The 24,303-nt window shown below is 38.1% G+C and overlaps 1 protein-coding gene across 1 annotated transcript in view; it reads left to right on the top strand.

The window, feature by feature from the left end:
* Window positions 1-21,436, top strand: part of ARHGAP36 (Rho GTPase activating protein 36) — a 111,959-nt gene extending 90,523 nt beyond the window's left edge. The window contains exons 8-12 of the mRNA XM_053698934.1: window positions 3,592-3,740; window positions 16,382-16,531; window positions 17,023-17,120; window positions 20,160-20,239; window positions 20,422-21,436. Of these exons, the coding sequence (XP_053554909.1) occupies window positions 3,592-3,740; window positions 16,382-16,531; window positions 17,023-17,120; window positions 20,160-20,239; window positions 20,422-20,699 (755 nt within the window). The 3' untranslated portion in view covers window positions 20,700-21,436. The remainder of the gene's footprint in view (window positions 1-3,591; window positions 3,741-16,381; window positions 16,532-17,022; window positions 17,121-20,159; window positions 20,240-20,421) is intronic.
* The last annotated feature ends 2,867 nt before the right edge of the window (window positions 21,437-24,303 follow it).

Below are 24,303 nucleotides of genomic sequence, written 5' to 3' on the forward strand. Positions count from 1 at the left end.
GAGTGTACAGCCTGTATAACAGTGTATATTTGCTGACCCCTCAAAATAACTCAACACACAGCCATTAATGTCTAAACAGTTGGCAACAAAAGTGAGTACACCCCTAAGTGGAAATGTCCAAATTGGGCCCAATTAACCATTTTCCCTCCCCGGTGTCATGTGACGCGTTACTGTTACAAGGTCTCAGGTGTGAATGGGGAGCAGGCGTGTTAAGTTTGCTGTTATCGCTCTCACACTCTCTCACTGGTCACTGGAAGGTCAACATGGCAACTCATGGCAAAGAACTCTCTGAGGATCAGAAAAAAAGAATTGTTGCTCTACATAAAGATTGCCTAGGCTATAAGAAGATTGCCAAGACCCTGAAATTAAGCTGCTGCATGGTGGGCAAGACAATACAGCGGTTTCAAAGGACAGGTTCCACTCAGAACAGGCCTCGCCATGGTCGACCAAAGAAGTTGAGTGCACATGCTCAGCGTCATATCCAGAGGTTGTCTTTGGGAAATAGACATATGAGTGCTGCCCGCATTGCTGCAGAGGTTGAAGGGGTGGGGGTCAGTACTCAGACAATACGCTGCACACTGCATCAAGTTGGTCTGCATGGCTGTTGTACCAGAAGGAAGCTTCTTCTAAAGATGATGCATAAGAAAGCTTGCAAACAGTTTGCTGAAGACAAGCCAACTAAGGACATGGATTACTGGAACCATGTCCTGTGGTCCGATGAGACCAAGATAAACTTATTTGGTTCAGATGGTGTCAAGCATGTGTGGCCGCAACCAGGTGAGGAGTACAAAGACAAGTGTGTCTTGCCTACATTCAAGCATGGTGGTGGGAGTGTCATGGTCTGGGCCTGCATAAGTGCTGCCGGCACTGGGGAGCTACAGTTCATTGAGGGAACCATGAATGCCAACATGTACTGTGACATACTGAAGCAGAGCATGATCCCCTTCCTTCCAACATAATAACAACCCCAAACACACCTCCAAGACGACCACTGCCTTGCTAAAGAAGCTGAAGGTAGAGGTGATGGACTGGCCAAGCATGTCTTTAGACCTAAACCATATTGAGCATCTGTGGGGTATCCTCAAACAAAAGGTGGGGGAGCGCAACGTCTCTAACATCCACCAGCTCTGTGATGTTGTCATGGAGGAGTGGAAGAGGACTCCATTGGCAACCTGTGAAGCTCTGGTGAACTCCATGCCCCAGAGGGTTAAGGCAGTGCTGGAAAATAATGGTGGCCACACAAAATATTGACACTTTGGGCCCAATCTGGACATTTCCACTTAGGGATGTACTCACTTTTGTTGCCAACGGTTTAGACATTAATGGCTGTGTGTTGAGTTACTTTGAGGGGACAGCAAATTTACACTGTTATAAAGGCTGTACACTCACTAAAGTGTCATTTCTTCAGTGTTGTCACATGAAAAGATATAATAAAAGATTTACAAAAATGTGAGGGGTATACTCACTTTTGTGAGATCTTGTATGTAGAAATATTTATGAATAATATGCATTATTGTAAGTTTGGCTTTTTGTACTTGTCGGGTTACAGACTGTGAGTAGATATAATGCATCAAAAATACATAAAAAGTTAGTTTACTGTTTTTGTAGCTGTGCACACCACATACATATATATGAAATTTATCTCTTATATTTATGACCTATGTTCTAGGGTTGGAGCTCACAGAGAGGCTGCGTACTCTGCAGCAACTTATATTTGCAATGCCGCCATGTAATGCTGACACATTGCTTCGCATTCTGCAGCTCCTGCACAAGGTTTCTCTACATGCAGAAGACTCTGTTATATATATATATATATATATATATATACACAGTATCCCACAAAAGTGAGTACACCCCTCACATTTTTGTAAATATTTTATTATATCTTTTCATGTGACAACACTGAAGAAATAACTTTGCTACAATGTAAAGTAGTGAGTGCATTGCTGACCCCTCAAAATAACTCAACACACAGCCATTAATGTCTAAACAGTTGGCAACAAAAGTGAGTACACCCCTAAGTGGAAATGTCCAAATTGGGCCCAATTAACCATTTTCCCTCCCCGGTGTCATGTGACGCGTTACTGTTACAAGGTCTCAGGTGTGAATGGGGAGCAGGCGTGTTAAGTTTGGTGTTATCGCTCTCACACTCTCTCACTGGTCACTGGAAGGTCAACATGGCAACTCATGGCAAAGAACTCTCTGAGGATCAGAAAAAAAGAATTGTTGCTCTACATAAAGATTGCCTAGGCTATAAGAAGATTGCCAAGACCCTGAAATTAAGCTGCAGCATGGTGGGCAAGACAATACAGCGGTTTCAAAGGACAGGTTCCACTCAGAACAGGCCTCGCCATGGTCGACCAAAGAAGTTGAGTGCACATGCTCAGCGTCATATCCAGAGGTTGTCTTTGGGAAATAGACGTATGAGTGCTGCCCGCATTGCTGCAGAGGTTGAAGGGGTGGGGGTCAGCCTGTCAGTACTCAGACAATACGCTGCACACTGCATCAAGTTGGTCTGCATGGCTGTTGTACCAGAAGGAAGCTTCTTCTAAAGATGATGCATAAGAAAGCTTGCAAACAGTTTGCTGAAGACAAGCCAACTAAGGACATGGATTACTGGAACCATGTCCTGTGGTCCGATGAGACCAAGATAAACTTATTTGGTTCAGATGGTGTCAAGCATGTGTGGCCGCAACCAGGTGAGGAGTACAAAGACAAGTGTGTCTTGCCTACATTCAAGCATGGTGGTGGGAGTGTCATGGTCTGGGCCTGCATAAGTGCTGCCGGCACTGGGGAGCTACAGTTCATTGAGGGAACCATGAATGCCAACATGTACTGTGACATACTGAAGCAGAGCATGATCCCCTTCCTTCCAACATAATAACAACCCCAAACACACCTCCAAGACGACCACTGCCTTGCTAAAGAAGCTGAAGGTAGAGGTGATGGACTGGCCAAGCATGTCTTTAGACCTAAACCATATTGAGCATCTGTGGGGTATCCTCAAACAAAAGGTGGGGGAGCACAACGTCTCTAACATCCACCAGCTCTGTGATGTTGTCATGGAGGAGTGGAAGAGGACTCCAATGGCAACCTCTGAAGCTCTGGTGAACTCCATGCCCCAGAGGGTTAAGGCAGTGCTGGAAAATAATGGTGGCCACACAAAATATTGACACTTTGGGCCCAATCTGGACATTTCCACTTAGGGATGTACTCACTTTTGTTGCCAACGGTTTAGACATTAATGGCTGTGTGTTGAGTTACTTTGAGGGGACAGCAAATTTACACTGTTATAAAGGCTGTACACTCACTAAAGTGTCATTTCTTCAGTGTTGTCACATGAAAAGATATAATAAAAGATTTACAAAAATGTGAGGGGTATACTCACTTTTGTGAGATCTTGTATGTAGAAATATTTATGAATAATATGCATTATTGTAAGTTTGGCTTTTTGTACTTGTCGGGTTACAGACTGTGAGTAGATATAATGCATCAAAAATACATAAAAAGTTAGTTTACTGTTTTTGTAGCTGTGCACACCACATACATATATATGAAATTTATCTCTTATATTTATGACCTATGTTCTAGGGTTGGAGCTCACAGAGAGGCTGCGTACTCTGCAGCAACTTATATTTGCAATGCCGCCATGTAATGCTGACACATTGCTTCGCATTCTGCAGCTCCTGCACAAGGTTTCTCTACATGCAGAAGACTCTGTTAGCGCAACAGGAGAGAAGGTAAATGAGAGTTTGTAGTTTGAGGTATGTTGTATGTATGAGTAGAGCTGTGTGTATGAGCAGAGTATTGGTTATACACAAAGCTACTTTTCTATGTGCAGAAGTCCAAGAATTCTCCAGAGGCAAAATAAAATCTCCAATTCCTAACTTATTCGAAAGGACTTAGATTTGAGTTACCTCATAATATAGCCAATTGCTCTGTAGGACAGTACAGAACTTTTTTTCTATTGCCTTCAATGTTTTGTGATACTGGAAACCTCTGTTTATTTGCAGAACATTGCGTATTGAAGGATGTGTATTAGTGTGCAGTAAGTGATACAAGTTTTGAGTTGCACCATAATTGAGTACCTTAAAGGGACACTCAAATCAAAATAAACTTTTATTATTCAGATAGAGCGTGTAGTTTTAAGACACTTTCCAATTTACTTCCATTATCAAATTTTGCATTCATACTTTCTGGGGAACAAGATCGTACTGAGCATGTGCACAAGCACACAGGGTATACCTATACTAGTCTGTGATTGGCTGATGTCTGTCACATGATACAGGGGGCTAAAAAATGGGAGAAAAAAAAATTTGTCAGAAAAAAATTCTACTGCTTATTTGAAATTCAGAGTAGCGGGTAGATTTTTCAAGCAGCGAATGCTGCAATTTACCCCCAAAGTTACAGGTCCGCAAGACCGCTGCTCCTTAACTCATCTGCCACCTCTGAGTATATGATTGGGATGATTGACACCCCTGCTAGCAGCGGATCATGTCCGTCCGACATTTGTTAAATCTACCCCATGTGTTATTACATTGTATTTTATTATGCACATGTTAATTATACAATTCTTCTGCATTTAGTGGTACTTTAAAGGACCACTAAACACAGTAAAAAAGCATAATCAATAAATGCATAATAAAGACAGTGCAAAAGCAATAGAACAATATAAATGCCCATTATACAAACTTTGTATATAACAATATACAATATATATATAATGTAGGTAAAGACACATGCATGCTCTGATTAACCTACCTATGGTTTACTCTTCAACAAAAGATATCAAGAGAACAAAGCAAGTTTGATAATACTAATAGTATATTGGAAAATTGTTGAAAACTGCATGCTCTATCTCAATTGGGATAGAAAGTCATAATTAAAATGTGCCTAGGTACTTTTTAATTTTAAATATAATTTTTGAAATATACATTGCATTATCAAAAATGCTTCTAGTAAAAGTTATTACTGTTTTTCAGTGGCATACACACATATGCCATGAGGGCCTATGCACTAGCTGGGAGTGATGTGTATTGTGCCTGTTAAGACTACATTTGTGTTATACAAGCAACTGCTGACTCTCTATGAAGGTGTAGTGGTTGAATACTGGTGCACAGGTCCTCACAGCATATGTGTGTATGCTGCAGAAAAACAGCCAGAACTTTCACTAAAAGCATTTTTGCTAATTAAAGTATATTGTAAAATTAATTCTATTTAAAATTGAAATGTACCCATGCACAAGCCAATTTTGACCTTTTTATTCATTTAATTTTTTACTTCTCTGTCCCTTTAAGTATAAAGGGTAAAACCAGTAAACAAAAAGAGTCAGAACAGGTTAATGTGAATAGCACTAAAACATAAGGGGACACGCAATAACTTGTAATGAAAAGGTTTTGGGGGAGCATTGCAATCAGAGAACATATAGAACACATAAAACACTTGTTTGCTGCAGAAGTTTTTCACAACCTCTTCCCCTCCACTTGCCTTATTTTAAGGACCCAATCCAGACTTGTTACCATTGTGGTCAAGGCTTGACACGGTCAATATATTAGAGAAACGTGCATTGTTTTGCAGTATCTTATCATATCACCCCCATTGAGGCCAGATAGGTACAGATATGTAGCAGGGCTAGGCATGTGATGTCTGCAGGGTGTACTTCTAAATCCCAGATTTGGTTAATTTTCAATTTTTAGAGTTAAATTATAGGAAAAGTGGCAAAATAAATAATTAAAGTGTATTGCAAAGTTTTGTTTTTTTATTATGCAAAATTAAACAATTTATGTTATAAACTCCATTATCTAGATTACGAGTTTTGCACTAATCAGGGTGCGAAACGAACGCAACAAAAGTTGCGTTACTTCACCCTCCATATCGCTGCCATTACGAGTTACAAAAAAGCCTCCTTGTGCATGCGATATGGTGGCGTTAAGCTCCATACCGCACAAAAGCCAAGAGCTGCTTTGACGTGCTCGTGTACGCTTTCTCCCATTGAAATCAATGGGGAGAGAGTGTTAGAAAAAAAAAACTAACACCTGAAGCACGAAATGAAAAATCTCCTTAATGCAACCCCATTAATGTTTATGGGGAAAAAAAAGTTACGTTTAAACCTAACACCCTAAAATAAACCCCAAGTCTAAACACCCCAAATCTGCCACCTCGACATCGCCAACACCTAAATAAAGTTATTAACCCCTATTCCGCTGCTCCCCGACATCGCCACCACTATAATAAAGTTATTAACCTCTAAACCCCCGGCCCCCTACATCTGTGCCACTGAATAAACCTATTAACCCCTAAACTGCTGGCCCCCCACATCGCAAAACACTAAATTAAACTATTAAGCCACCCCACTAATTTTAAATTAGAATTACAATATAACTCTATTTAAATAAATAAAAACTTACCTGTGAAATAAATATAAACCTAACATTAAACTATAAATTAACCTAACATAACTATTCTAATAAAATAACAAATACTACCAATTAAAATATCTAAATTACAAATTTAAAAAACCTAACACATCGAAAAAAATGAATAAAAGTTTACCAAAAATAATTTACACTAAAATCACGAAAAATAAAAAACACTAAGGTTACAAAAAAATTAAATGAAATTTTCAAAAATATAAACAATTACATCTAATCTATTAGCCCTATAAAAATAAAAAAGCCCCCCCCCCAAATAAAAACACCCCTAGCCTACAATAAACTACTAATAGCCCTTAAAGGGCCTTTTGTAGGGCATTGCCCTAAAGAAATCAGCTCTTTTATCTTTAAAAAAATACAAAGTCCCCCCAACAGTAAAACCCACCACCCAACCAACCGCCCAAAATAAAAAACTTAACTCTAAAAAAAACCTAAGCTACCCATTGCCCCTAAAGGGGCATTTGTATGGGCATTGCCCTTAAAAGGGCATTTAGCTCTTTTGCATTGCCTTTAAAAGGGCATTTAGCTCTTTTTCAAAGCCCAAAGCCCTAATCTAAAAAAAAAAAAACCCACCCAAAAGAATTTAAAAAAGAACTAACACTAACCCCATAAAATGTACTCACGGTTCCTGAAGTCCGGACATCCATCTCCATCCAGGCGGCAAGGTCTTCATCCAGGTGGCAAGGTCTTCATCCATCCCAGGGGTTTCTTCTATCTTCATCCCGGTAGCGCAGACCAGAGCCATCCTGGAAGCCGAGGACATCCTGCGCGGAGCGTCCTCTTCATACAGTCGCCACCGTACACTGAAGTTGAATGCAAGGTAGCCGTTTCAAAATGGCGTACCTTGCATTTCTATTGGCTTATTTGATTCTTCAAATTCAAATCAGCCAATAGGATGAGAGCTTCTGAAATCCTATTGACTGTTCAAAACAACCAATAGTATGAGAGCTACTGAAACCCTATTGGCTGTTCAAAACAGCCAATAGGATGAGACCTACTGAAATCCTATTGAAACAAAAAGAAAGGGCGCCTCCTAGTGTAGCCAGTATATATTGGGATAGAATGAGATATAGATTTTATACTCACATATAGTTAAGGCAAAGATAATGCCTAGGTAAGCAGTCTGGAAACTTAGCAGTGTCCCAGTTGACTGTGCATCAGATTGCAATGGCAGCTCCTCTTAGTAGATTTCCAAAACCATCTGAAAAAGTAGAAAGATATACAGAGGGCGACTCCTAGTGCAGATTAGTAAGCAAAGTGTGTACCCACCAGCTTAACCCTTCAGAGAGATACTCACAAAGTATAAAGCACACTGTAGTGCTAATGTAGCAAGCTGGGTATATTACAGTGGCCCAGCGCACATACCACTCCGGTAAAGAATTGTCCAAGGTGTTTAGAATGCTCAAAAGAAAAAATAGGAGACTCCAGAAGTATAAAAAAACACTTTATATAAAAATGTAACAATGTACAATAAAATATCAGTAAAACACGCTACGCGTTTCTCAGAGCTGACCACTCTGTTTCCTCAGGCAAGTCATACTGATCTATGACTGAAGTCTCCTATTTATACACCCTCAAATAAATTAAAACATCAGTCACACCCAGTTTAGCAATTACTTATGCAAATGTTGCTATGGTTACCTTCACAATCAAAAATGACTTTTCTTAGTAGGTCTAGAAATATATAGTACATTTTGTGCACAGATCTACTTTAATACGTTTAGCTAGTAGTTAAACAAGTGTGTGACAGATAATACAATGTATCTAATAAACATTTTAAAAGAAAACATATACTAAGTCTACAATAACATTTTCACAGGAAAAAAGATATAACACCCATATAGTTAGTTCATAACTTTTAGACAATCTCTCTCTGTGAATATAGATAAACTATTTATTTATTCATCTTGCGATTAATGACTTCTTTATTTTTTTTTCCTAATGATTTATTTCTTACTTATAATGCGAAGGTTTATTTGTTTGTTGGAAGCGCCTAAATACTTTCATAATCCCATCTGTGTGAGTACTAGCTTGTGGGCGTGTATTGTTAACCAATCCCCCACTGCCGTGTGAATGGGTAATGGCTTATAGGCGTGTATCGTTTATCGCCGAATTTTAAGTAAAGTTCCTCAACTATATTCCTAATATGTTCTTATTACTTTTTATATAGTGTCTAACAATAGATGGCTTCTACGTTGCCTAAATGATTATGTTATGCTTATTATAGGCTTATGTCCTGAAGATGCCCCGCTAGTTTCCCGATGACATATGTGTGGGCGATGGCCCGTGGGCGTATATCGCCAACCAATCCCACAGCACTATGTGTGTGAGTCATGCCTTATGGGCGTATATCGTCTATCGCCAGATTAAGAATAAACACTCTCAACTACATTCTAAATGTAAACAGCACCTTTCCAGTTTCTTACTAAAACCTACTCAACCTCCTCAAGGTAGCGACTATAATTTATTATTAAATTTGGGAATATACGTCTATAATGTTAAATATCCAGCAACTGATAAGTAAACTTCATGACTGCTGGAATGTGTCAGTAACAACCAATAGCTATATTGAAAGAAGCTGCGGCCAATCTATGAGGCCCTATGATGCCGCTTCTGAAAAGAAAAAGGGGGTAGATCCTATCCTAATAGCCCTCGGCATTTTAGGCTAAGATATCATATTAAGGATAATGCCGATCTCGTTATCGTAATGCTACAATCTACCAAGTACATATATACATATGCCAATAAATCCAGATAAATATAATTGTTATTTATTATTGATATATTAATATGTAATAGAATTATTATTAACCTTAATTATATAACCCATAAGAAATAAATAGTGTATACCCGTGTCTTTGAATATTTTGTGTCAAAATATGTAAATTAGTATGCTTGTCTATATAAACCAATGGAGAAATAGGTTATCTATGCTTTATTAGTCGTGAGATTGTTATTATTCGTGAACTCATTATGTGACTAGTGCAGAATTCTCTAGCTATGTGTTGCTATGTAGTGTACAAGTGTGGTATGGAAAAAACCTATAAGTGTGAATCACTTGTGCAATAATGTTAAATATTCTTATAAAATATAAGAAAAGTCATTTTTGATTGTGAAGGTAACCATAGCAACATTTGCATAAGTAATTGCTAAACTGGGTGTGACTGATGTTTTAATTTATTTGAGGGTGTATAAATAGGAGACTTCAGTCATAGATCAGTATGACTTGCCTGAGGAAACAGTGGTCAGCTCTGAGAAACGCGTAGCGTGTTTTACTGATATTTTATTGTACATTGTTACATTTTTATATAAAGTGTTTTTTTTTTACACTTCTGGAGTCTCCTATTTTTTCTTTTGAGCATTCTAAACACCTTGGACAATTCTTTACCGGAGTGGTATGTGCGCTGGGCCACTGTAATATACCCAGCTTGCTACATTAGCACTACAGTGTGCTTTATACTTTGTGAGTATCTCTCTGAAGGGTTAAGCTGGTGGGTACACACTTTGCTTACTAATCTGCACTAGGAGTCGCCCTCTGTATATCTTTCTACTGAAATCCTATTGGCTGTTCAAATCAGCCAATGGGATTTCAGTATTTTTTTTTTTTAGATTAGGGCTTTGGGCTTTGAAAAAGAGCTAAATGCCCTTTTAAGGGCAATGCGAAAGAGCTAAATATGCCCTTTTAAGGGCAATGCCCATACAAATGCCCCTTTAGGGGCAATGGGTAGCTTAGAGTTAGTTTTTATTTTTTGGGGGTGGTGGGTTTTACAGTTGGGGGACTTTGTCTTTTTTTACAGGTAAAAGAGCTGATTTCTTTAGGGCAATGCCCTACAAAGGGCCATTTTAAGGGCTATTGGTAGTTTATTGCAGGCTAGGGGGTGTTTATTTTTTTGGGGGCTTTTTATTTTTATAGGGCTATTAGATTAGGTGTAATTGTTTTTATTCTTAAAAATTCAGTTTTTTATTTTTTTTATTTTTCGTGATTTTAGTGTTAACTATTTTTGGTAAACTTAGATTTTTTTTGCAAAAAGGTGCAAGAATAAGAAACACTCGGCTAGATTCCGAGTTTTGAATTATGACTGAAAAAGCAGCGTTATGGCTCTTTTTCACTACCGCTGGTATTACGAGTTTTGCAGGTATATCTGTACCGCACACTTTTTGGCCGTAACGCAACGTAACTACCGCAGCTTTCAAAAAGTCCTTTTTCAATGGGACTTCCATAGCGCTGGTATTACGAGTTTGCCTGTCCGGCCAAAAAGTGAGCAGTACAGCCTATACTGTCAAGATCCATACCGTAAACTGAAAGTCAGTAGTTATGAGTTTTACGCTACAAAGCTGTAACATAAAACTCATAACTAAAGTGCTAAAAAGTACACTAACACCCATAAACTACCTATTAACCCCTAAACCGAGGCCCTCCCGCATCGCAAACACTAAAATAAAATTATTAACCCCTAATCTGCCGCTCCCGACATCGCCGTCACTATAATAAACATATTAACCCCTAAACCGCCACACTCCTGCATCGTAAACACTAGTTAAATATTATTAACCCCTAATCTGCTGTCGCTAACATCAGCGCAACCTACATTACTGTTATTAACCCCTAATCTGCTGCCCCCAAAATCGCCGCCACTATACTAAAGTTATTAACCCCTAAACCTAACCCTAAGTCTAACCCTAACACCCACTAACTTTAATATAATTAAAATAAATCTAAATAAAAATTACTATCATTAACTAAATAATTCCTATTTAAAACTAAATACTTGCCTGTAAAATAAATAAATTATTGAATAGCTAACTAGATAAAATAAATAAAAATTTACCTGTAAAATAAAACCTAACCTGTCTTACACTAACACCTAACCTTACACTACAATTAAATAAATTACATAAATTAAATACAATTAATTACATTGCAAAAACAAACACTAAATTACACAAAATAAAAAAGAAATGATCAAATATTTAAACTAATTACACCTAATCTATTAGCCCTGTCAAATTAAAAAAGCCCCCCCAAAATAAAAAAAAACCTAGCCTAAAATAAACTGCCAATAGCCCTTAAAAGGGCCTTTTGCGGGGCATTGCCCCAAATAAATCAGCTCTTTTACTTGTAAAAAAATGAATACAACCAACCCCCCCCCAACTGTAAAACCCACCACCCACACAACCAACCCCCCCAAATAAAATCCTATCTAAAAAACCTAAGCTCCCCATTGCCCTGAAAAGGGCATTTGGATGGGCATTGCCCTGAAAAGGGCATTTAGCTCTTTTTCAGCCCAAACCCTAAGCTAAAAATAAAACCCACCCAATAAACCCTTAAAAAAACCTAACACTAACCCCCGAAGATCCACTTACAGTTTTTGAAGACCGGACATCCATCCTCAAAGAAGCCGGGAGAAGTCTTCATCCAAGCGGCAAGAAGTGGTCCTCCAGACGGGCAGAAGTCTTCAGCCAGACGGCATCTTCTATCTTCATCCTTCCGACGCGGAGCGGCTCCATCTTCAAGACATCCGGCGCGGAGCATCCTCTTCTGTCGATGGATCTTCAAGAATTAATTCTCCTTTAAATGACGTCATCCAAAATGGCGTCCCTTGAATTCCGATTGGCTGATAGAATTCTAACAGCCAATCGGAATTAAAGGTGAAAAAATCCTACTGGCTGATGCAATCCTGTTGGGTGATCCAACCTAAATCAAACGCCCGCTAACTTTAAATTTAAGTTACAATATAACTACCTTTAAAATAATAAGGTTTAATTTTTATTTTGGATAATTTCGTTTATTATTTTTTGTAATCTTAGAGGTTTTTTTTGTAATGTTATTTTTTTTATTTTTTTCGTAGTGTTAGGATCTTTTAGTTTTGTAATGTAGATTTTTTAGTTTTAGTTTATTTTAGTTTTTTAAATAGTTATGTTTGGTTTATTTGTAGTTTAATCTTAGTTTTTTTTCACAGGTAAGTTTTTATTTATTTTAAGGTAGTTATATTGTAACTTTAATTTAAAGTTAGCTGGTGTTAGGTTTAGGGGCGAATAGTTTAATTTAGTGTGTCGCAATGTGGGGGACCGGCGGTTTAGAGGTTAATAGGTTTATTTTAGTAGTTGCGATGTGGGGGGGTTAATAGGTCTATTATAGTAGTTGCAATGTAGGGGTCGGCGGTTTAGGGGTTAATAGGTTTATTTTAGTAGTTGCGATGTGGGGGGTCGGCAGTTTAGGGGTTTAAATTTTTATTATAGTAGTTGCAATGTGGGGGGTTGGCGATTTAGGGGTTAATAGGTTTATTATAGTATTTGCGATGTGGGGATGGCAATTTAGGGGTTAATATGTTTATTTTATTAGTAGCGAGGTGGGGGTGGCGCTTTAAGGGTTAATTCATTTATTTTAGTAGTAGTAGTGATGTGGGGGGTCGGCGGTTTAGGGTTAATAACTATTTAGTTTTGGTGGAGCAGGGGGCAGATTAGGGGTTAATACTTTAATTTAGGTAGTCGCAATGTTGGTAGGCGGTAGGTGGTGTATTATAGGTAAATAGGTTTATTATAGTAATTGCGATGCGGGAGAATGATGGTTTTTAAGGTTAATAGGTAGTTTATGGGTGTTAGTATACTTTGTAACATTTGTTATGAGTTTTGTGAAAGATTTTTGTTTCGCAAAATCCATAACTACTGGTTTTTGATAGCAGAATGGATCGTGGCGGTATAAGCTATAACGCTAGGGGAATAGCCGGACCGCACAAAATGTAATATGGGTGACCTGAAAAAAGCCATTTCTTGAGTGTGGAATGGAGAGTTGCGGTACAGGCTAAAATGATAGCGGTATAGCCGTACCGCTGCCACTTGTAATACGGGTGACCTTCCATTCCGCGCTCAAAGGCCAATTTTCAGCGGTACCGCAAAACTTGTAATTTAGGTGAAAGTTTGCAAATTAGAGGCATGCAGTGTTTGTGTAGTGATATTACAGATCAGAGACATGCAGTGTTTATGCAGTGATAGTACAAATTAGAAGCATGCAGTGTTTGTGCAGTGACATTGCAGATCAGAGGCATGGAGTGTTTGTGTAGTGATATTACAGATCAGAGGCATGGAGTGTTTGTGTAGTGATATTATAGATCAGAGGCATGCAGTGTTTGTGTAGTGACATTACAGATCAGAGGCATGCAGTGTTTGTGCAGTGATAGTACAGATTAGAAGCTTGCAGTGTTTGTGCAGGGACATTACAAATCAGAGGCATGCATTGTTTGTGCAGTGAGATTACAGATGATGCATGCAGTGCTTGTTTAGTGTTAATACAAATTAGAGGCATGCAGTGTTTGTGTAGTGATATTAGAGAACAGAGGCATGCAGTTTTTGTGCAGTGACATTACAAATCTGAGGCATGCAGTATTTTTTAGTGATATTATAAATCCGAGGCATGCAGGATTTTTGCAGTGACACTAAAAATCAGAGGCATACAGTGTTTGTATAGTGGTATTACAGATCAGAGGCATGCAGTGTTTGTGTATTTATATTACAGATCAGAGGCATGCAGTGTTTGTGTAGTGATATTACAAATTAGAGGCATGCCGTGTTTCTACAGTGATATTAGAGATCAGAGGCATGCAGTGTTTGAGCAGTGATAGTACAGATTAGAAGCTTGCAGTGTTTGTGCAGGGACATTACAAATCAGAGGCATGCATTGTTTGTGCAGTGAGATTACAGATGATGCATGCAGTGTTTGTTTAGTGTTAATACAAATCAGAGGCATGCAGTATTTGTGTAGTTATATTAGAGAACAGAGGCATACAGTGTTTGTGCAGTGACATTACAAATCCGAGGCATGCAGAGTTTGTGTATTGATATTACAGATCAGAGGCATGCAGTGTTTGTGTAGTGATTTTACAAATTAGAGGCATGCAGTGTTTGTGTAGTGATATTACAGATCAGAGGCATGCAGTGTTTGTATAGTGATATTAGAGATCAGAGGCATGCAGTGTTTGTGAAGTGACATTATAAATCTGAGGCATGCAGTATTTTTTTAGTGATTTTACAAATCCAAGGTATACAGTGTTTGTCCAGTGACATAAATCCGAGACATGAAGGATTTTTGCTGTGACATTACAAATCCGAGGCATGCAGTGTTTGTGTAGTGATATTACAAATCGGAGGCATGCAGTATTTTATGCAGTGACTTTACAAATCCGTGGCATGCAGTATTTTTGTAGTGATATTACAAATCTAAGGCATGCAGTGTTTGTGCAGTGACATTACAAATCCATGTCATGCAGTGTTTTTGCAGTGACATTACAAATCCGAGGCATGCCGTGTTTTTGCAGTGATATTACCGAACCGAGCCATGCATTGTTTGTATAGTGACATTACAAATCTGAGGCATGCAGTGTTTATGTAGTGATATTACCAATCCAAAGCATGCAGTGTTTTTGCAGTGACATTACAATGCGAGGCATGCAGTGTTTTTGCATTTATATAAAAAATCCGAGGCATGCAGTGTTTTTGCAGGGACATTACAAATCTGAGGCATGCAGTGTTTTTGCAATGACATTACAAATCCAATGCATGCAGTGTTTGTGTAGTGACATTAGTAATCCGAGGCATGCAGTGTTTGTGTAGTGATATTACAAATCCAATGCATGCAGTGTTTGTGTAGTGACATTAGTAATCCGAAGCATGCAGTGTTTGTGCAGTGATATTACTAACCCGATGCATGCAGTATTTGTGTAGTGATATTACAAATACGAGGCATGCAGTGTTTTTGCAGTGATATTACAAATCTAAGGGCATGCAGTGTTCTTGCAGTGACATTACAAATCAGAGACTTGCAGTGTTTTTGCAGTGATGAGATCATCTGATGGCAAATACAGGATGCTTATATAACAGAGGAACAATTTGGGGAATGTTGTGGGCAGGCAAAGCTTTTCAAATGCAGGAAAGTTGTATTAGCTGGGTGCAGTGTGTTTGCAAAGCAGAAATGTATTAAAGGGAGACAGCTGTGCATACCAGTTACATGCAGTCTAAGGGGTAGATTAATTAAATCCGCTCGACATCGCTAAATGCAGACAGCATACGCTGTCCGCATTTATCACTGCACAAGCATTTCTGGTGAAACGCTTGTGCAATGCCGCCCCTGCTCACTAGCGGCCAATCGGCCGCTAGCAGGGGATGTCAATCATCCCGATCGGATCGGGATGATTTCAATCTGTTAAGGAGCAGCAGTCTTATGACCGCTGCTTCTTAACTTCTGTTTCACGCCTCCGAAGCAGCATCAGCTGGTTAATAAATGGAGCCCTAAGTATGATCCTGCCACTAAAACAGAGCCACTAGGAAAAACCTGCTGATGTTTTTTTCCCCCATAGTGGATCAGTTTTAGCAGCCAGCATTGGATCATGCCATGTGTAAGCAGAATGATGTCTGCACAGAGGTGTGTGTTTGTGTGTGCGTGTATGTGTATGTGTGTGTGTGTGTGCATGTATATGTGTGTGTTTGTGTGTATGTGAGTGTGTGTGCGTGTGTATGTGTGTGCGTGCGTGTATGTGCGTGTGTGTTTGTGTGTGCGTGTATGTGTGTGCATGTTTGTGTGTGCATGTTTGTTTGTGCGTGTGTGCTTGTATGTGTGTGTTTGTGTGTGCGTGTATGCATGTATGTGTGTGTGCGTATATGTGTGCGTGTATGTGTGTGCATGTTTTTGTGTGCGTGTATGTGTGCATGTTTGTGCATACATGTGTAGAGCGGTTCTTAAGATTTGTATGTAGGCTGGTTGTATATGTGCTTAGAGAACAAAGATTGCTGTGTTTGTGTGCATGTGTGCACACAAATGCAGTGCTATAAGTTACTGTGCTTGTAATGTGCTGAGTACATATTTAGGGCGCTTTGTGTGCATATTGCGCTTGAGGAGTGTGCAGAGTAACGTTTATCTTGCTCCTCTGCATAACATCTCACTTTTCATTCACCTGCAGGTGTCTGGTAATAAGATGTCAGTCTATAATCTTGCCGCTATATTTGGACCAAACTTATTGCAAAGTGAAGATGCACAGTGTATGCAGGACAGTGCAGCGCAGATCATGGTTACAGAAACCTTAATACAGCATTATCAGGAGCTCTATACAGTAAGAACATATAGCTGCAGTGCCAGTCATACAGAGTGATGGTGGTAGGAGGCGCATACACGCGCATGCGCACACACACATTTATCCTCTCTTACATACCCACAGCGACATTCCAAAACTGCAGTGTTAGGCTCCCATTCACACAAACATACACACAAAGCACTACTCATAAAACAGCTGCAGAACAGTACCTACCCTATCCATCCACACACAGAATGGTGTCAGTGAAAGCTTCCTGCTTTCTCACATATACACACAAAGTGACTAACTTAACACTTAGACATAAGTTCTTACCTTACAAGTCACAAATCACGGCACTGCCATCCTCCTTTCCTCGCACAGTCACAATACACAAAATGCCAGGTTTCATCTCATACAACAGATGTAGCAGCCTCCCCTTTACAAGCCCATACACAGTAGCACTACAATGATGTCTACTGCGTATATAATGGCAGTTCTTGTGTCCTTCTTACGCTTTCATTCTTTTGCAGGTTCCCTCTAACACACATAGTGACTTACTGATCAGTTTGATGAAGCTTGATCCAGAAGTAACAGATTATTTATTACGACGGAAACTCTCTGGTGCCAAGTAAGTTTCTAAGTGTACCCAGAGCACTAAATGCCCCTAGACAGAAAATGTGACATCCAAAAGAGGGTATGCAATGTTAACTCCTTGATTAATATGGTGTAGGTAAAACAATTAAAATAAAGGACAAATGAATGGCAAGGCCGCACCAATGTAATTTTAAACATATTTGTATTTATTGTGAAAACAAAGATAAGAACCACCACTTTATAGGAATATTCATTGCAAAATTTCACATCATATATATGCAATAAAGAACAAAAGTAACCAGATTTAATTGCTGTTTACAGTTATGTGGAAGCCCTTAGTGCTAATTGCACGCTTCACAGCTAGAAAAGTTTTTGCAGCAGATTTAGGAGCACTTAGTGCCAAAGCACGCTCCAAATAGATTAGAGGGCAAAAAATGAACAAAAGTGAAACATCCACTTCCAATACCTATGTTTAGGCAGATTAGATATAGACCAGTCCCAAGGTATTATACTCTGATGCAGAGGAACTTATCATAACGATCTAAATGCCACTTGCAAAAGTACCTTTCATCTGATCCAGGAGCCTGCAACAGAGAGTAGGTTGTCACCCATGTGGCAAGGGCACCTATTGCAGTAGCATACAGAAAACCAAAACGTTTGGTACTAATCCACATAAAACGTTTAAAATTAGACAATGGATAATTTGCAACACATCAGGTATTTTTTATTTGCTGTATTGTTCTTGCCCTAGATATTACGTTGGTAAAACTGGGAGGTAGCTCAAAGATAGAGTTAAAGAGCATAGAAATGACATCAAGCAAAAAGATACTGACAGTCCGGTAGCTAGGCATTTTGCTGAAAGTCATGATGCAAAATACACTTGCTTAAAAGTGATAGGTATTAACATCCTAAACAAAAGAGAAGAGGTGGAAATTATGATAAAGTGCTTCTCCAACAAGAAACAAAATGGATGTACAGGTTGCGGACACTAACCCCAAATGGGTTAAATGAAAAAATAGAGTATGCGTGTTTTTTGTAATAAGTAACAATCCACACAGAAAAAGTGATAATTTACTCAAAACTTGTGATAATATATGTCTTTTGATTTTCCATATTTCAAATATTGTATAAATGAATTGTACTATCATCTGATAAGAAATTGTCATGTGAATAACATACAGTTTGTGATAATGACAAACAAAGTGAGTGATTAAATAGATGGTTTGTTGAGATGCTGTTGCCTTATTCAAATTAAAAATATATTGCAAACATGCTTCTATTTCAAATTCAAATGATCTTATGCACATTTTAATTTTGACATTTCTATTCAATTAAATATCTCACTAAAATGACGCTTGATGTTTTATAAGTTCTGTTTATATCCTGGTGTTTTCTGCCATGTGCACGCTTTATCATTTTTTGTTTTGCTCCATAGAGATTATACATCTAGCTCCCACTAATGTTTCATATAACCTCTGCCTATAACACTCTATAGTTCAATAATCTCTTCCATCATATCCGTCTCTATAGCAGCGTCTTGCTGTTAAAAGCTATAAAAATGGTATAAAGGGGGTCTGCAGGGGCTTAGAGGCAAGTAGACATTTAGAGCTTTAAATGTTATAAAGTATATTAATATAACAATGTTGGTTGTGCAAAGCTGGGGAATGGGTAGTAGCAGTGTTATCTATCTTTTTAAACAATAAAAAAATTGGAGTAGACTGTCCCTTAAAATATTTTAAAATATATTTGTGTGTCCGGTGAGTCCATCATAGGTGCCACATGCAAAACAATTATTTTATACCAGTGGATTAAAATAACATTCTTAAGGGCTTGGTTACAATCCAGGTATAACGTTTGTGAACTGGTACTAAAAAATCTACATAGACTTTAATGGAGATATTTGTTGTTACTACCAGTTTATAAAGTTAACAAAAGCAATGTAAACAGAATGAGGAGGTATTTAATACTTGTGAAAAATGGAAAACAATAACATATTACACCAGCTGAATTGTTAAACACGTCGCTTCTTATATACACAGCCCGGGCATTCTAATTGCTTCATACTGCAATTCCCTATATCTACCGCTTAAAGGGACATGGCACTTTCTTATGTTATGTATATGAAAGAGCAGAAGTTAAATATGTATCTTTTTTAATGAAAAACAGTTAAGTAAAAATTTTCAAATTTAAAGTGAAATTAGCATAATGTGGGACGATGGCTCACTGGTTGAAAGAGACGACTCCCACAATACATATTTTTCAGCAACATGGATGTTTAATACAACTTTCCAAAGCTCCACAAAACTACTAATTCTCTTTACCTGCTCACGTAACATTTCCCTGTAACTTCTCATATTGCTTAATTCATTTCCATTAGAAACCTACTATTGCGGAATAATACTCCTCCCTTTAAGGGCTAGATTATGAGTGGCACGCTAACTGTTGTGCACGAGTGATATTGAGCTTACCGCGGCTGTTTGGATGTGTCGGAAGAAGCGCACACATTACAGGTTGAAAATAAACGCAATAGCTTGAGCGCTATTGAATTTAACCTGCGTCGGGATTTCGCGACTTCATAGCTCTGGTTAACTTACACTTGAATAAAAAGTATCACAAAACACATGAAAAAATACATTCAACAATACAGTTACACTTATAATAAATCTATCTATTAAAAATGATTTAAAAAAATTGCATTTAAAAGTTATAAGGGCTTAAAGATATGAGGACTTAGGTGTCAAAGGGGCTGTCAAGTAGATGATAACATGTGAAATCATTTTTATGCAATACTCATGTTTAATAAAGTATCTAACTAAATATTTCACAATCCAATGTTCTTCACAAATATGTTCTATATATTTATAAATAGATATTCCTATCTATCTATATATATATATATATATATCAGTAAATTTCTTCTGTGCAATGTTCTTTACAGAGAGAAATATGTTCTACACGTTTATGATTTATATATATATATATATATATATATATATATATATATATCTGTATATGTCTACACCAATATATAATCATCAATATATATAGGTTGATTACTTTCTTGCTATTACAGGGTTTCACTTGATTCTCTTCTATTGGAATTGGGCTTGGGCTGTCCGGTTTTTTCCCACCGACCATTGGAAAGCTTTATGAGTAAGTGATAAGGATTTGGATAGTAATTTAAGATCTGGGTAAGATAGGACTTATTCTTATTTAACCATTTATTTAATGTAAAGTTCAGCTCTCATATGTGATAATTTACTTTTTGTTTCATTTTCACTTCTTAACATATTCTCACTATTTGTCCTTTTCTAATGCTCCTTTCTATTCATCAGATTTTCAGGATTCATCTTCTCAGTTATCTCGCCGCCGTCCATCTCGTTCTCAAGAGAATTTGTTTCAATGCACTCCTCCGGAGCCCCCTCCAAAATCCCAGCTACTGCCACGACCACGCTTCCTGCCTCTCTTTACCAGGTCTTCCTCTTCCAATTCTCAAAAAAGTCCCAGCTCCCCTTCCCCAGTGACTTTATCACCATCTACACCCTCAGTTTTCTCAAATGTCATTAGAAAGTGGGAAGGTTTGGGTGAAATTGGAGGAGGACACCCTACATAACCAAAACTGAAAGACTTGCACAATGAGTTTTGCTGGATGGCTAATATGCTACAGGTTGCTTTATATAACCCTAGCCATTTATTGCTCAATATATTGCTCATTACATCACTTGTCAGCACTTAATGGACCATTAATTCAGGGGTCTACAATTTGATCAAAAGCTAATTTCATGACCAATTAGTTGCATGCTAGTTGCTTACCAGTTGTCTACATGTGGTCACCGTCTTAATCTGACAGTATCTGTTCACTATTCAATCATGACCCAACATTTCAGGGCAGCTTTACCAACATAATAGTTAAATTTCTAAAATATGGTTTTGGAAATCATTGTAACATGCAGATATATTTGTAGCTGCCGGCATGACTTAATGTTTCTTTGGATACCTAAATAATTAAAAAAAAATATTTTATAAAGTTTTTATAATAAAAGTTATTCTTTGATGAATACTGTCAAAAAACATATTATTATATGACATGGAACATGAAAGGGTTCACCACATCTCATTACTGGTGGGAGAGCTGAAGGCCAAAGTTTGTATGAAAAACAAGTTATAATTTATAACTGAAAAGCACAGTGACAAAAGCAGGAAAAAGCAACAAGTTTAACAATTGATTATGTTTCTGGTTCACAGATGGCAAAAGTGAGCAAAATATCCCTTCTAGAGTTTGTGTGAGATAAATAGCTATTGTCATTGATCACAAGTCACAATGAAAAATAAAGAAGCTGGTAATAATTAGGTTATATGTGTGATCCTATAATATTTTGTACAGATAAAATAAAATACCAAACACACAATGTCCTCCGGAACACAGCAACTCTCAGCAGCAGTGCAGGAAGTCACATGACAACCAGGTAAAAGATCGCCCGGAGTGGCGTTGCTGCGGCAGATCAAGACGCTAAATCCAGACAGATACAAGAAAGGTGAACGCAGGCACTACTCAGTGGGTATATAAAAAATCTTAACTTTATTGAAGCCAAACTTTTAAAACTTCGACAAACATGGAGGTCAACAGAACAAGGGGAAACAGTTTTAAGCATTTCACACCCTCTAGTGGCACTTATTCATAGACTAAGGAAGCATAGAGGTAATCCCCTATTTATATCTTACAGGCTTTTCTTAAAGGGACAAATTTAAAAACAACATAATGATAAAAACCACATCATAATACAAACAACAACTGACATATCTATCATATTTCTAAGCTGTCAAAAACATAGATTTACATTTTCATTAATAACAGACCAACTTAAATAGTACATGTGTATATATAGTTAGGCATATTTTCTTTGTTTCTATTTTTAATATTAGTATCCAATAGTGTATAGTAACATGGGGCGCGATCCGATATAGATCGTAGTTTGCGGCGCAAGCGAGGGAACCCGCGTCACCCGCAGTTTCAGCTCGCAACTCGAGCTATCCCATATATGTCACCGTCAGATGCTAACGTGCCGTAAGTATGACAAACCAGCGATGTCCAGAAATCTGCGCAAGTACAAATTTCTGGCATCGCCAGTGACTTGCGGCACGTTAGAAACTGCCGGTGCCTACAAAACCTGACTAAAGTCTAAATCACCCGCACTGTCTAACACGCCTCCCTAACATAGCCCGACAAGTCTAACACGCCTCCCTAACATAGCCCGACACGTCTAACCCTCTATCCGCTATCCCCCCTCACTATCCTAACAATAAAATATGTATTAACCCCTAAACCGCCGCTCCCGGAGCCCGCCGCTACCTAATAAAGTTATTAACCCCTAAACCGCCGCCAGCTATATTAAATCTATAACCCCCTAAAGTGAGCCCCTAACACCGCCGCCATCTACCTTACCTCCCCCCTAAAGTGAGCCCCTACCCCGCCGCTATTTTAAAATGATTAACCCCTAATCTAATCCCCCTACCCCGCCGCCATCTATATTAAATTATTTAACCCCTAAAATACTAAACTATCCCTACCACTAAACCTAAGTCTAACCCTACAAATAGCCCTGAAAAGGGCATTTTGCGTGGCATTGCCCCAAAGTAACAGCTCTTTTGCCAGCCCTTAAAAGGGCTTTTGGCGGGGCTTTGTCACAAAGTAAACTGCTCTTTTGCCTACAATCTACATCCCCCTACACCGCGGCCACCTATAATAAATGTATTAACCTCTAATCTAATCCCCCTACACCGCCGCCAGCTATATTAACTATATTAACCCTAATTATATTAGGGTTAATATAGTTATTATATTATATATATTAACTATATTAACCCTAATTATATTAGGGTTAATATAGTTAATATCGTTATTATATTATATATATATATTAAGTATAATAACCCTATCTAACTCTAACATCCTAACTAAACTCTTATTAAAATAAATCTAATATTAATATTATTAATTAAAATATTCCTATTTAAATCTAAATACTTACCTATAAAATAAACCCTAAGATAGCTACAATGTAATTAATAATTACATTATAGCTATGTTAGGGTTTATATTTATTTTACAGGTAAATTGTTAATTATTTTAACTAGGTATAATAGCTATTAAATAGTTATTAACTATTTAATAGCTACCTAGTTAAAATAATTACCCAATTACCTGTAAAATAAATCCTAACCTAAGTTACAAATACACCTACACTATCAATAAATTAAATAAACTACAAATATCTATCTAAAAATACAATTAAATAAACTAAACTAAATTACAAAAAAAAACAAACACTAAATTACAAAAAATAAAAAAAAGATTACAAGATTTTTAAGCTAATTACACCTATTCTAAGCCCCCTAATAAAATAATAAAGCCCCCCAAAATAAAAAAATTCCCTACCATATTCTAAATTAAAACAAGTTCAAAGCTCTTTTACCTTACCAGCCCTTAAAAGGGCCTTTTGTGGGGGCATGCCCCAAAGAAAACTGCTCTTTTGCCTGCAAAAAAAAACACAATACCACCCCCCAACATTACAACCCACCACCCACATACCCCTAATCTAACCCAAACCCCCCTTAAATAAACCTAACACTACCCCCCCTGAAGATCTCCCTACCTTGTATTCACCCCGCCGGGCAGAACTCCTCATCCGATCCGGGCGATGTGTTCCAGCAAGCGGCAGTGAAGTCTTCTTCCATCCGGGCGATGTCTTGAAGCAAGCGGCAGAGAGTCTTCTTCCATCAGCGACATCTTCAAGCAAATCGGCATCTTCAATCTTCTTACTTCGCTCCTCCGCCGCGGAGCATCCTTCCGGCACAACGACTTCCCGAGGAATAAGGTTCCTTTAAATGACGTCATCCAAGATGGCGTCCGTCGAATTCTGATTGGCTGATAGGATTCTATCAGCCAATCGGAATTAAGGTAGAAAAATCTGATTGGCTGATTGAATCAGCCAATCGGATTGAACTTGAATCTGATTGGCTGATTCAATCAGCCAATCAGATTTTTCTACCTTAATTCCGATTGGCTGATAGAATCCTATCAGCCAATCGGAATTCGACGGACGCCATCTTGGATGACGTCATTTAAAGGAACCTCATTCGTCGGGAAGTCGTCGTGCCGGAAGGATGCTTCGCGGCGGAGGAGCGAAGTAAGAAGATTGAAGATGCCGATTTGCTTG

The sequence above is a fragment of the Bombina bombina genome, chromosome 1, assembly GCF_027579735.1.
Source record: "Bombina bombina isolate aBomBom1 chromosome 1, aBomBom1.pri, whole genome shotgun sequence".
NCBI lineage: Eukaryota > Metazoa > Chordata > Amphibia > Anura > Bombinatoridae > Bombina > Bombina bombina.